The sequence below is a fragment of the Acyrthosiphon pisum genome, chromosome A1, assembly GCF_005508785.2.
Source record: "Acyrthosiphon pisum isolate AL4f chromosome A1, pea_aphid_22Mar2018_4r6ur, whole genome shotgun sequence".
In the NCBI taxonomy this organism is placed as follows: Eukaryota; Metazoa; Arthropoda; class Insecta; order Hemiptera; family Aphididae; genus Acyrthosiphon; species Acyrthosiphon pisum.
The window spans coordinates 26,712,030-26,725,581 of NC_042494.1; the positions used below are offsets into that span (position 1 = coordinate 26,712,030).

The 13,552-nt window shown below is 30.9% G+C and overlaps 1 protein-coding gene across 1 annotated transcript; it reads right to left on the reverse strand.

Annotated features, from left to right (window-relative positions):
• Nucleotides 1-1,445: 1,445 nt before the first annotated feature.
• LOC100161621 (sodium-independent sulfate anion transporter) lies at nucleotides 1,446-13,012 on the reverse strand. The gene is made up of 9 exons (XM_029486865.1): nucleotides 12,851-13,012; nucleotides 12,534-12,754; nucleotides 10,990-11,197; nucleotides 7,886-8,053; nucleotides 7,652-7,813; nucleotides 7,427-7,567; nucleotides 2,130-2,251; nucleotides 1,840-2,004; nucleotides 1,446-1,772 (listed from the first exon to the last, which is right to left on the reverse strand). Exons 1-9 carry the CDS (start codon nucleotides 12,975-12,977, stop codon nucleotides 1,578-1,580), a joined length of 1,509 nt encoding a protein of 502 aa, XP_029342725.1. The 5' UTR covers nucleotides 12,978-13,012; the 3' UTR covers nucleotides 1,446-1,577.
• Between the last annotated feature and the right edge of the window lie 540 nt (nucleotides 13,013-13,552).

Genomic DNA, 13,552 nt, shown 5'->3' on the forward strand with positions numbered 1-13,552 from the left:
TGGCCTTAGCTGCCGTGGACTGTTACTTACATTATATGATTACAATTACATATGAAAAACATCAACCAAAACTGAACTCTGAAGTGTTACGTAGATACTATAAATATCAATTAAAACAATAATTCAAAGTTGAGACTATAAATACATAATATAATATTATTATATAGTTACTAGTCAGTGGCAGTCAGTACCCACATACATTAAAAAATCCGATCCTGTAGGAAGAGGTAGAAATATTACCAGTCAGTAAAATTGACTTACTGAAATTTATTACCTAGGTATATAATTATATTTAGCTTAGCAAAATTTTGTTTTGAATAGTTATCAATCGAAATATCAGTTTGGGTTTTGGGACTTTATAGGTTGACATTGCAACAAAATTGTAACTGAAGTTATTCAGATAACTCTCAATTATCTGAAATGCTGTTAACTATTATACATGTTTATGCAACAGTTAATTGACATATCGTTTACTGCGTATGTTGAAATCTTTTGGACGAATATTATATATATTGGTTAAAACTTAAAATTATCGAAACTGGTAGGTATGTACTATACCTATAGATATAAATTATAATATTATGTAAGTTAATTTTTGAATTCTTGATTTTAAAAACTATTATATTATTGTTATCATATTATATTTATATATGAATTGTTTGACTATATTACATTATTTGAAACTGAAAACGAAAACAGTGTAAATATATGTCGGACATTAGAGTGACAGCTGCAGGATACCTTTGAGGCTTTGAATGTTCCACTGAGTTCAGAAAACAATCTACTTAGACCCTAGTGAAACCACGTTTATCTAGTTAGTTGAACCTAACCAATTAGACCAAATAGACCACCATGCAGATTTTTCGTATTTCTGTGTTAACCTTACACAGGGAAAATTCAAAAACGCGGTGACCCACTCTTCATATTTTCAACATAAAAATATGGATTTCAAAAACAAATTCTGGTGCATACCTCACTAAACCTATATCATAGCTTAGAAATTATATAACGTTTGCCCTTTTTGAGGTTAGGTAACTAATTTAGACATTTGTCATTTTTACAATTTTTTCGATTTATGTTGATTCCATTTTTGTTGTTTGGTCAAAAAGCTAGAAAATGCAGTACAAGGACCCCGTAACTTTTTCTTATAGCAATTAAAAAAATCTCTTAAATATGCAGGCACATTATTTTACATGACGTGTTGAAATTAAAATGTTTACAAAATTGGTTACATTCTGTTTAGACGAAAAATTACGATTTAAATTATTTATTCGTAAACAAAATATTTAGATCTTACTATCTTAGACACTGTAAAATTGAAATTGACAATTAAAAATGAAAATATTTGATTTCAATCGATTTTACTTTTCTTGTGTAGGAGACAAGGATAGGGATAAATCCCATAGGAGTAGGTGGTAATTACGGGTTAGCATAGTTCGCTGTACTACATTATATTAATATATTATATTTAACATAACAAAATACTTTTATTTTGTTTTAAATAATTATCAATCAAAATGTCTGTATCGATATGCAATGTACAAAACGATCTTATATTGAAGTTATTCAGATAAATCTCAATCATCTGGAGTGCTGTTTACTATCATGTGTTTGTTCAACAGTTGATCGATATCTTGACTCTCGTAGAATAATCGTATGTTGAAGTCTTTTGGACGAACTCCTTCAAAAACAGTGACCAAGCTTGGTTTCAGGTTGTAAAAAAATAACAACTGTCCTCTCCGTGAAAAGTCTATGGTTAACAATTCTATGACCTGAAAACGATACATGTTATAATTTAAAAAAAGGTGTTGGGGAGAATGGAAGGGAATTGATAAAAACCTTGGCGGCAGTAAAATCTGCTCCGTAAATATGCGAACAATCAATGACAACCGGTAAATTCTGTTTTAAGCTGTGCTTAATGATAATATTTCTCACATAATCAACTGATGGAAATATCAAGCATCTGTCTGGTGTCATCATCAGATAATTGATACCGTTCCTAGTCTATAATAATTATAAATATCGTATACATCAAAATATTCTATATTATTGTTTTCAGTCATACTAAAATAATTTTAATACGACATTCGTACAACAGCCAAATACAAAACAATTTAATCACCCCTTACCGTGTTTACTCTAATTGAAAGTTTAGGTCTCGCCGCGTGGTATAAAATCGATATCAAATTCAGGCCGACGCCAATTAGAATCCCTATTTCCATGTGTAGTAACAGGCAGGCGAAAAACGTTCCTAAACCAGGAATCAGATCGCTTTCTAAATGTATATATAAAAAAACTACTATTATAATTCCTGGTAAAAAGTATTACAATTTTCCAAAATACTCGTAAAAATTTAAAAAAACAATAATAAACTCTATAGATACTTCAAAGTCGCCGTTGTAAATCAAAAAAAACCAGGGAAATCGATTAACTGTAGCTGTATAGAGGGTATGGAGTATACCTCACATTACGTAGGTCGATGCGAGTATGTTTTAAATTTAAATTCTATGATAATTAATTGCATTCGAAAATCTGTTTTAAGCGGATATGGTAGGTCAGCCTACATTTGGATATGGATATTTTATGATATATTTATAATTTACATTGTTATTGTTAATTTTTTTTTTCAATTGAAAATAGAAGATTTTTTTTGCTGCTCCAAAAGGTAAAGAATTTATGTATACAACTTTAAGAATATATTTAAAAACATATGGTACTCAAAACCTTAATAAACCATACTATGTTTTGATGAACAGAAATTATATTGTGTGAAATGTTTAAAAGGACATCACACCCACATGTGTTTTCTCCGTCTTACACACGTACGACATAGACAAAACGCGTTTACGCTGTCTGAGTAGAACTCGCTCAATGTTGGTTCTACAGTAAAAATACCTATATAAAATTTAATTGTGACAATATTTCTGAGGGCAAGTCGTTGTGTTGTTTTTAAAAATTTTGAAAAGTTAAAGGTATTTTAAATATGATGACATTTTTGCTATTTCTAAGCGATATATGTATAATCAACGTTATATTGGGTATAATAGAAAAAACGTAACGATTTGCCTTCCTGAATATTGTCACAGTTCAATTTTATAATAGGTAAAACGGAGACAACATATGCAGGTGTGAGTGGTGTGACGGCCTCTTAACATATATTTTTAAATACAAACGTAATAGTCAACATAATAACATGTAGCTACCTTTGCATTTTGCTTAACCAAGGATCCTATATAAACAATTTAACAATATGCAATTAAATTTTACTACTCCATAACTCCATCATGTTAAATAATTAGGTAGGTAGGTACTAAAACAAACATTATATATTTATTCCTAACCATTATTATAAAATATATTTGAAAGAATTTAGTGATAAGTGCATTTGAATGTGGAAGGTATACCTTATATATATATTTATGTATACAAGGTGTATCTTATGTCATTGTACGCGGGGTTTTTTAACGATTATGGAACGATGACATGGAATTTCGTTAAAACGAAAAAAGACGTGTTTCTTTATTTTTGACAGGCAATTTTTTCGTAACAATTTCAAAATTTTTAAACATGCAGGTGTACTAATAGCAAAATCAACTTTATTTTTTCAAATGGCAACCACTATATTTTTTAATGGATTCTTATAAAGCTTTTTTTTCTGAAAATTTTGATAGTCGAATCATCAATTTTGGCTCGCTAGTTTAGTAACTATGGTCCTCTAAAGATTAGTAAAATAATATGCATTAATACTTTTAATTGAAATAATGGGTATAGGTTTAATTTACGTGCGCCTAACAACTTTTTCTTATAACTACCTTTTGATACACTTCAATAGTTGAATCTGTAATCTAATGTGTCACTCAAACAAAAAAAAAATAATAATAATAAAATCATAAGCAAAATTGTTGGTAAACATAGTTCATTATTTTTATTTCAACATACGAACATAAAAATTAATATTATTATTTTAATTTAATATCATAATCGTAATTAATTACTTTACATTTTTTTCATCACAGTTACTTATCTTACAATATCATAAATTTGGATTCTTTATTAGGTGGCTAAGGTAATAATGGTTATTTGTAATTGATTATTATAATAACAATATTGGAGATAACATTATGTAATTGGTCTAACTAATTCAGATTGAAGAACAAGTGCTATACCTATGAATGTTGACTATGTATGTAAATATTATTCATTTCAAATATGATTAATTAATGTTGGAACTCCAATAAATTAAAAACAAATATTTTTGTAAATTTACTGTATATTAAAAAAAAAAAAAATTCAAATTAAATGTTCAAAATGCATTCCATTTACTTCTTGGTAGTAATATAATCGGTCTTCAAATTCCTGACGAATATTTTGAAAATTATCCCTTGTTAATTTACGGCACTCGTCAAATATTTTTTGCTTCAAGTCCTCCATGGTGTCATTTGGTGTTTTATAGACCACTGTTTTTAAATGGCCCCCCCAAAAAAAATCAATTGGTGTCAAGTCTGGTGATCTTGGGCGCCATTCAATAGGCCCGCGTCGCCCAATCCACTTGCTTGGATATTCTTGATCCAAATAATCCCTGCAAACAGCAATTGTTTAGTGAACTGGAGCACCATCTTGTTGAAAAACAATTTTGTCTTCGTCCAACTCTGTCAGGTTGTCGTTATTTTCAATCGCCTGAACAACTAACGGTTGAATGGTATTTTGTAGCATACCAAGGTACTTTTCACCAGTTAGGTTTCCTTCAAAAAATATCTGACCAATCACATTGTCCCTTAAAATGCCAGCCCAGACATTTATTTTTTGGGGCCATTGAGTGTGGCCATGTCTCGTGACATGGTGATTAGTTTCAGACCAATAACGACAGTTTTGAGTGTTTTCTCCCACAAAGGGAAAATGATGATTCGTCACTAAATAAAATGTGCTTAACTAAATCCACATCATCCCTAATTTTTCCCAAAATTGTCTCACCGAATTATATTCGTCGATCTTCATCGCCTTCCCCTAACTCTTGAAAAATATTTATTTTAAACGCCTTATATTTCTGATTTTTTAATATACGCCAAACACTTTGTTTAGAAATACCTAATTCATCGGATATGGTTTTTAATGACTTTGTTGGATCATTGGAAACCAAGCCTAGAACAGTAATTGTTATGTTTTCATCATCAATAGTTGCAGGGCTTCGTCCTGTATTTTTTTTGTCTTGAACACTACCAGTTTCACAAAACTTGTCAACAAGATGTTTTACGTACGATTTTTGAACATTTTTTTCTATGATGGAAAAAGTTAATAAAATATTAATTGAAATCGCATAAACTATTAAATAAATTTTTTAGCTTATTTTAAATAAATAAATGAGTATAATTTAATTTTTATCTGGATGCAAGACATTAAACTGTTTAGCAGTTTCGGTGAGACATTTATTGGTCGAACCATACAAAAAAATTATCTCCACACGCTCTTCAATCGAATGCATTATTATTATTATAGGTAACTATTTATTTATTTAAAAAACAACTTACACAATAAAATATCCTATTGAACTATAATTCTGAATAGGTACTAATGAAAAGCTCAATTTTATTAAAACTTATACTGATTAGTACAAAAATTTAACAATAATAAAAATAAGTGAGATAAAAAAAGTCTTAAAATAATTATGATTTAAAACAAACCATTAATTGCAAGATATTTACATAAATAGCCGATATTAATATACCTAATATTTAGGTAGGTACCTAACTCAGGTACTAATTTAGGTAGGTACCTAACTCAACCAATTACAGATTTTCAATATTATTATAATAATCAAATACCATTATTACCTTAGCCACCTAATTAAGTATTCAAATTTACTAAGCAAAGTAACTGTAATAAATTAATTATGATTATAATAATAATTGTTACAATAATAGTAAGTACCTACTACTTATTTTATGATTGTATGATATTATAAATTGACTTTTAAAAGTACGAAATAAAATATTGTATTTGTAAATATCCAAAACTAAAAATGATGGAAAGGGATGAATTCCAACTCCTAAGTTCATAATTTGCATGCGATACCATTATAGGGAATCTATGAACTATGGTTAAAATTTCAAGTTTATACTACTACGGAAAGAGCACTACAAAATATTGCACTTTTTTCGTTGCACATAGGTATTAATGCCAACAATCGAATACCATTTACCAATTGACCATTATTACCTTAGCCACCTAATAAAGAATCCAAATTTATGTTATTGTAAGAAAAGTAACTGTGATGAAAAAAATGTTAAGTAATTAATTACGATTATAATATTAAAATAAAATAATAATATTAATTTCCATGATCGTATGTTGAAATAAAAAACTATGAAAGAAATAAATAATAAATAAATAAATAATGAACTATGTTTACCAACAATTTTGCTTATGATTTTGTTATTATTATTTTTTTTTGTTTGAGTGACACATTAGATTACAGATTCAACTATTGAAGTGTATCAAAAGGTTCAAAAGGTAGTTATAAGAAAAAATTGTTTGGCGCACGTAAATTAAACCTATACCCATTATTTCAATTAAAAGTATTAATGCATATTATTTTACTAATCTTTAGAGGACCATAGTTACTAAACTAGCGAGCCAAAATTGATGATTCGACTATCAAAATTTTCAGAAAAAAAAGCTTTATAAGAATCCATTAAAAAATATAGTGGTTGCCATTTGAAAAAATAAAGTTGATTTTGCTATTAGTACACCTGCATGTTTAAAAATTTTGAAATTGTTACGAAAAAATTGTCTGTCAAAAATAAAGAAACACGTCTTTTTTCATTTTAACGTCAATGTCATCGTTCCATAATCGTTAAAAAAACCCCGCGTACAATGACATAAGATACACCCTGTATAGTACGGCATACGTGTTAATCACATATATTGACATTATTGGTTATTTTTTTCGAAACTAACTCAAATATAATGTCTTCAACGACCATCCTTTCAAAAAGTAGAATTTATCAATATATAGGTTTATTTATTCGTATGGAAATTGTCATGGTCTATACTTCATGTAGGTACCCACTAATGCGTTGCAATACATAAGGACAATGTTCCCACCTTTATACATTTTAACATTTCACTAATAGATTAATTTTAAAACCCCAAGTATATTATTTTGGTGAATCCACAAACAATAACGATAGTGATGTTGAGCAAAACATCAAAATGCAATCAAAATGATCATTAGTTTATCAGTTTTGAGACGAATGAGTAATGACTAAGATTTTGACCTTGACCCCTAATTTTTCCCCTACATTAAGTTGTTTTTTAGTATGAATATTACGCTAATAATTTTCAATAACTGAATTAAGTACAATTTGAATGAATATTGGATGGTGCAAATCGCATAAATTTAAGGTAAACAAAGCTATAATAATATTACTTTTTGATCGATAAATTGGTTTAACAACACGAATTTCCACCATGAATATGACTGCAGCAATAATAATCGCCGCAAGAGCCGATTTCGGTATATAGTAAAAATAAGGTGTACAGAACAATAAAGCAACGATGACCAAAATTCCTAAAAATAAAAACGACAATATTATACTACGAAATACAAGATAATATTATATGATTGATATTTGAAAAAAAAAATGTATCTCACCAGAATATAAACCTCCCATTGGTGTTCGTACGCCACTGGCAGCATTCACGGCACTTCTAGAGAAAGAACCTGTACCTGGGATCGCGTGAAAAAATGAATTGCCGATATTGCACAATCCAATTGCCAATAACTCTTGTGTAGCATCAACGGGTTTTCCGAAAGCTAATGTGAAAAATAAAAATACATTTCATTAATTCTTGGTTAACAAATATTTGGTCGTTTGGTTTTACTGACAAAATGTTTTGCATATTGAAAGGTTTTCGATCAACGCTATTATCGGTAAGACTATAACGCCAGAACCCATGTCCGAGACCATTTCAAAGAATCCAACTGTGGTCCCGTTGTCTCTCATGACGCTGAACTTCGGGAAATCGAAATCCGGCAAACCCGCCGGGATTTTACCTGGAATATTATAGGTATAAATCGGAAATCTGTTCAGTATTCTGATACCGACGATCATTCCAGTGTTGGACGTCAAAGGTTTTTACTAGGGTTGGGCCGATACCTCTTTTTACCGATATCCGATATTCCGATATATGCAACCGATAAAAAATCGATACCCGATATATTTGTAAACCAACATTATCAGCATAAACAATGAACCGATATTAAAATATCACCGATACTATCAACCGAAATAATATTACCATTTTACATTTAACTATTACAATTTATAATCAATGCTATTAAGGCGTGTTCACAACTACCCGTGTCGTGTCGTGTCATGTGAATTGTGAATTCAATTCGTTCTTCGGGGATATTCCGAATCAGGACGATACCAACTTGGTATCTAATCAAAATATAATAGATACCATAGCAAGGTGTATTGTACCATAGGTATTAGATATATAAGATAACAGTAAAAAAAATCTATAAAGGCGTGAACATTGTGACCAGCACGATAAAAAGTTGAATTAATTCAACTTCGCGGTAATCGCGGTATCGTGTTGGTCGACACGATCATATTTTATTATCACATTTTGGTGAACCAGTCAGAAAAAAGGATTTTACACGACACGACACGGGCAGTTGTGAACCCGCCTTAAAAAAAAAACCGATACCACCAATATCGGCCGATATCGAGTATCGGTTTTAGTAACTCCCATCTCTAGTTTTTACCATGTTTTCCGCCAATTTTTGGCCTTTTTCCATTTACCACCAGTGCACTGCAGTGTAGTAATACGCATTTACATTTTCCGCCAAAACAGTTTTAAGTTTTTAGATTTTGGTAATCCCTTAATTATTGTAAGAACTGATATTTTATAATATTATTATAGACCACGTAGATAATATTTTTAAAATTGGTGCTTTTTCTCCATTAAAATAAAAGAGAGGCAGGATTAATTGACAATAAAAAGTGCGATAATTAAGTGTTTTTACTTTTTGTGATTTAATTATTTTCTCCCACTTGTATAACTTACATCCACTTTTACGTGAACAAAATTTAAAAAAAGTGAGTGCTCTCATGGGACACCTAGTAGAAACGAAGTTTCTTTTCCAACAAATATTATAGATTACAAATACATGGAACCATTCAAAATAAAAGTAAATATCAATAAGCAAATGTGAAAAATAAATGAAAATGAAAATTATTATTATTACTATTTAATTACTATTATATTAATCATATTCAATAATCGAAATTACATGCCTGTGAATAATGTGATAACTGAAATATGATACGTATGTTTGTGATGTATTTTTTTTCAAATATTTTGAAAATACTACATCGATAGTGGTGTCATCTCTCGTTGTAGATTCTGCTGGATTGTTTATCATATGTAAATTGAATGTGTCCATAAGGAAAGTCTTAAAAGTTTCCGATTTCTCATCATTAAAATAATTGATGTTAAAGTCACCAAATTGTTATAATTTATAAACTATAATAATTATAAATGCATAATATGCAGATCTTATTACGCTGTTTCAAATCCTCGTGTTATATCCGTTTTCTATTACCTAGTCAATACCAAACGTGACGCACAAAATAATGTAATCACGGCAAAGGTAAAGCAGTATATTATATGCAACAATCAGATTATTCTACGAAAACAATTTAATGAAATAAAAATGTTTACACGTCATGCAAGGACATTATAATATGTATAGGTACCTAAAAGATGTAACCAAAAGTTTATGTTTTGTTAGGACCATGGTATAGATTTCAGTGTATGGTTGTGTATGGAATACGCGTGATATACGCGCCCAGCACTTTTGAGGATTTCCACTTTTTCGCCCGGCACTATATGGGGATTCCCACTTTACGGCCCGCTGGACGGAAAAAGGTCGCCTTCCAACGCTTCAACCGCGGTCGAAAACCAAACTTTCGGTGCAAGCGTGACAAAATAGTATATTATGTGGCAAGGGCGGGAAGTGAGCTATTTCAGTCACGGTCGACGTGTGCGGCACGAGTCACAGGCGAGGGCCGTATTTCGCCCAAGACTGAAATTGCCTTCCCGCACGAGCCACGCAAACTATTTTTTTGTCACGCCTCTGCAATCATCGATCACCGCAAAGGTAATGTAGGAATATATGCAATAACTAGACTATAATTTTATTATACGACAACAATATTTCATAAAAGAAACGATTTGGTTTTATTTATTTTAAGCGTGACGCATGGATGTTATAATATGATTATAAGATTTTACCAACATTATTTGTTTTTTAAGGACTGATGACCGTGGTATAGATCAGCATTTCTCAACCTGGTGTTCGCGATCCCCTTGGGGGTCGCCAACTTATTATTTAGGGTCGCGTATTAATTAAAAATTGTATGTATTATATGTATTTGCAAATATTTGGTATACGTTTTTTTAATTAAAAATAATTATAATATTATATGTATTTTATGTTGTGTACAAATGTACAATGTACAATAATTTTAGTACCTATTGATTATTAATAATAACTCTATGCGAGTGGACTGATCAATCTCAAGTAGACATAATAACAAACTCAAAACAGTTTTAAAAAGTATTATCGCATTACTAAATCAATCAGTATGATGGAATAAAAATTGGATGTTTTGGCTAAAATAACTGTTTAATATATTTTAAATTATAGTATTTCGTTCCCGATCAGCCCACATCATGCCATAAAAAACTTCGTTTCAATAATTATTTATTTCATATATGGCATATCTATATATATTTGGAATAACTAATATAATATTATAAAATGCACTGTATTTGATACAATATATTTTATCGTAAGCGGTAACCAAAATCTAAAAACTGAGATTTGTTGTGGCGGAAAATGGAAATATGTACTGTATTGGATGTAAACGGACTTGGCGGAAAACGGAAATGTACATTTTGGTGGCGGCCGTTACTTACCTACCACCTTAAATGGTATCGGTGGCATTTCATTAGATGTCACGTCGTGGCCCGACGAATTCACGTAAAGGAATCCAATGAACGTGGTGACGATTATGACGATCGAGTTTCTAAGAGTGCCGACCAACCACATGGTTCGGTTGATGATTCGTTGAACTTTATTCCGTTCGCAATCGTTTTCAGGGCCCATGTGGATCAGAGCTAACATCTCAATAATAGTGTACATAGATCAATATCGCAATAACCATAAAATATCATCATCGTTCGTAATTTTATCATGACGCAATAACGAAATTGGTAATTTGCAGTGGTCGGGACGCTACTGTTTTTTTGTAGCACGCTAATGCTACTTCCCCCAAAAAGTAGCTCGGTATCGCTAAAGCTACTTTTTCGCTACATTTTTTTTAAACATTTTTTTGATTTATTTAGATATTCACTTGAGTACTTGGTCATTATTTGTTAATGCCTAACACGATTTTCTTGTAATTTCGTAAGGCAGGTTTATTCAATGTATCTCATGTACCTATTTTTGTAACAAAACTCAAAACGGATAAACGTTTTATTGAAAATTGCAAATTAGTAGTTTGTACTGATTAGACATTCGGTCACTGGGAGAAAGGATTTCATACAACAAGGGGATTAGTGATTACAAAGAATTTTGATTTACTAAACATTTTTTGAAAAAGTTGTTGGCAAGCATGGATCTAGAACATCTTACTCTCCGCTGTATAGTGTAAGTGTCAAGTGGACCTTGTCGTTGTGTAGGTCATTGTGATGGAAGTGTTAAATATAAATTCAATGATACATAGAATCTAAAATACTATTTTCTACGATTTTTTGTTGTTCTTATGACTATAGTCTTATATATAATCTATGATTACTGATCAGTGCGGTACGGGTTAAACTCGAAAAATTCAAAAATACACTCATCTTAATTAAATAAATAAACATACATCATAATATTTTAATTATCATGAAATAGGTTAGAAATAGTGATAAAATAATGAACATTTTCGCTACGCTAACCGTAAATTTCAAGCGTGCTATATAGTATTTGGCTACATTGTATATTATATTGTAGCGACGCTATGTTAATCTATACAGCTAAGGTAGCGTACAACTCCCAACCACTAGAAATCTGGAACTTGTTATTTATTTTATTTTATTTAAATACCTATACTTACAATTGGTATTTCGTGGCGACTATATGACACAAGCACCAAATATATAAAAACATATATACTATAATTAGTAGGATATTAACGTCATTATAAAATTATATTTATAATATATTATGATATTAGTGACTAAGATAAAAATGTAAGTGTAATTTGCACCAATAGATATTAATATAATAGGTACTTAACATATTTAAAAATATTTAAAATCATCTATAATTTAGTTAGCGCTTTTGTACGATATGACTTATTTTTTCTTATCTCGATTTGGCGCTCATGTCATTTACCACATCATGGGCAATTTATTATAATTTGTAAGTAATTTTGAACTTACAATGTATATGATTTTGATTTTTTCACACTTACTCTTAACAACAGAATCACAACGATACACACCGATCCTAGTACCATGTCGCCCACTCGAAAATTACCGATGTCTTTGGACAGGGATATAACCATGTCAAGCAGTGTCGACCCCACGGCGCGTATGCCGAATATGTCTTTCAGTTGGGAGACGACGATGAGTATGGCGACGGCCGACGTGAATCCCGCGTTCACCGGCCCAGAGATGAAATCGATCAAAAAACCTGTATACGGGATATCAGGAATAATAATCGATGATAAATCGCGATCGTCTTCGAACCACGGCATAAAGTCCACGATTCTAGGTTATCCAAGTTTACCTAATCCCACCATTCCCATGATCAGTTGGATGACTCCCGTCAAGAAACACAGCAACGTTCCGTACACTGGCCCGCGTCCGTTGATCGTGTTGTACGTCATTAGTGCCACGATGGCCGTCGGACCCATGGGTACTTCCTTGCAAGTCCCGAGGAAGACGTACATCAAACTGCCGACGAACGAACCATATAAACCATACTGGAAAGAACAAGGATAATATAGGGCACGTGCTTTGGCAGTTATTACATGGGCGCAACTAGGACCATATTTTTTTTGGTGGGGGAGGGGGCTGTAGCACACTCATTTTCTCTTTATTAATCTGTGTGGACAATTTCTGATACATCCCTCTACTAAGTTGGTATATTCGCAAATTGCTTGTAATAATTAATATAAATTTATACCAATATGTACAAAGTACATGAATAATATTTATTTAGTTCGATTTAGGTACCAACCATGCATACCCCCATATTTTCATTTAATAAGTAATACAATGTTTTTATTCAATTTTTTAGTATTGGAATTTTAAAATTCACAATTTAGGTATTACAATATTATATTTTATATATAATTTAAATTATTATTTATATTTATACGAACAAGATCAGCTTAATAATTTATAGTAAAAAAGGTAGGTTTCCATTTGAAAAACGGAAGTTGGTATCGCCTTAGGTAAAATGGTGAATTGTTAAATGGTATAACAA

Bases quoted from the DNA above. Each gene is read 5' to 3' on its own strand.
- LOC100161621 (XM_029486865.1), bottom strand. From the start codon at position 12,977: ATGGGTCCGACGGCCATCGTGGCACTAATGACGTACAACACGATCAAC. The intron at 8,054-10,989 runs GTAAGTAACGGC...ATAATATTCCAG, and splicing joins GATACCATTTAAGGTGGTAG to GTAAAATCCCGGCGGGTTTG. The intron at 2,252-7,426 runs GTAATATTATTA...TTCCTGGTTTAG, and splicing joins ACCAATTTATCGATCAAAAA to GAACGTTTTTCGCCTGCCTG.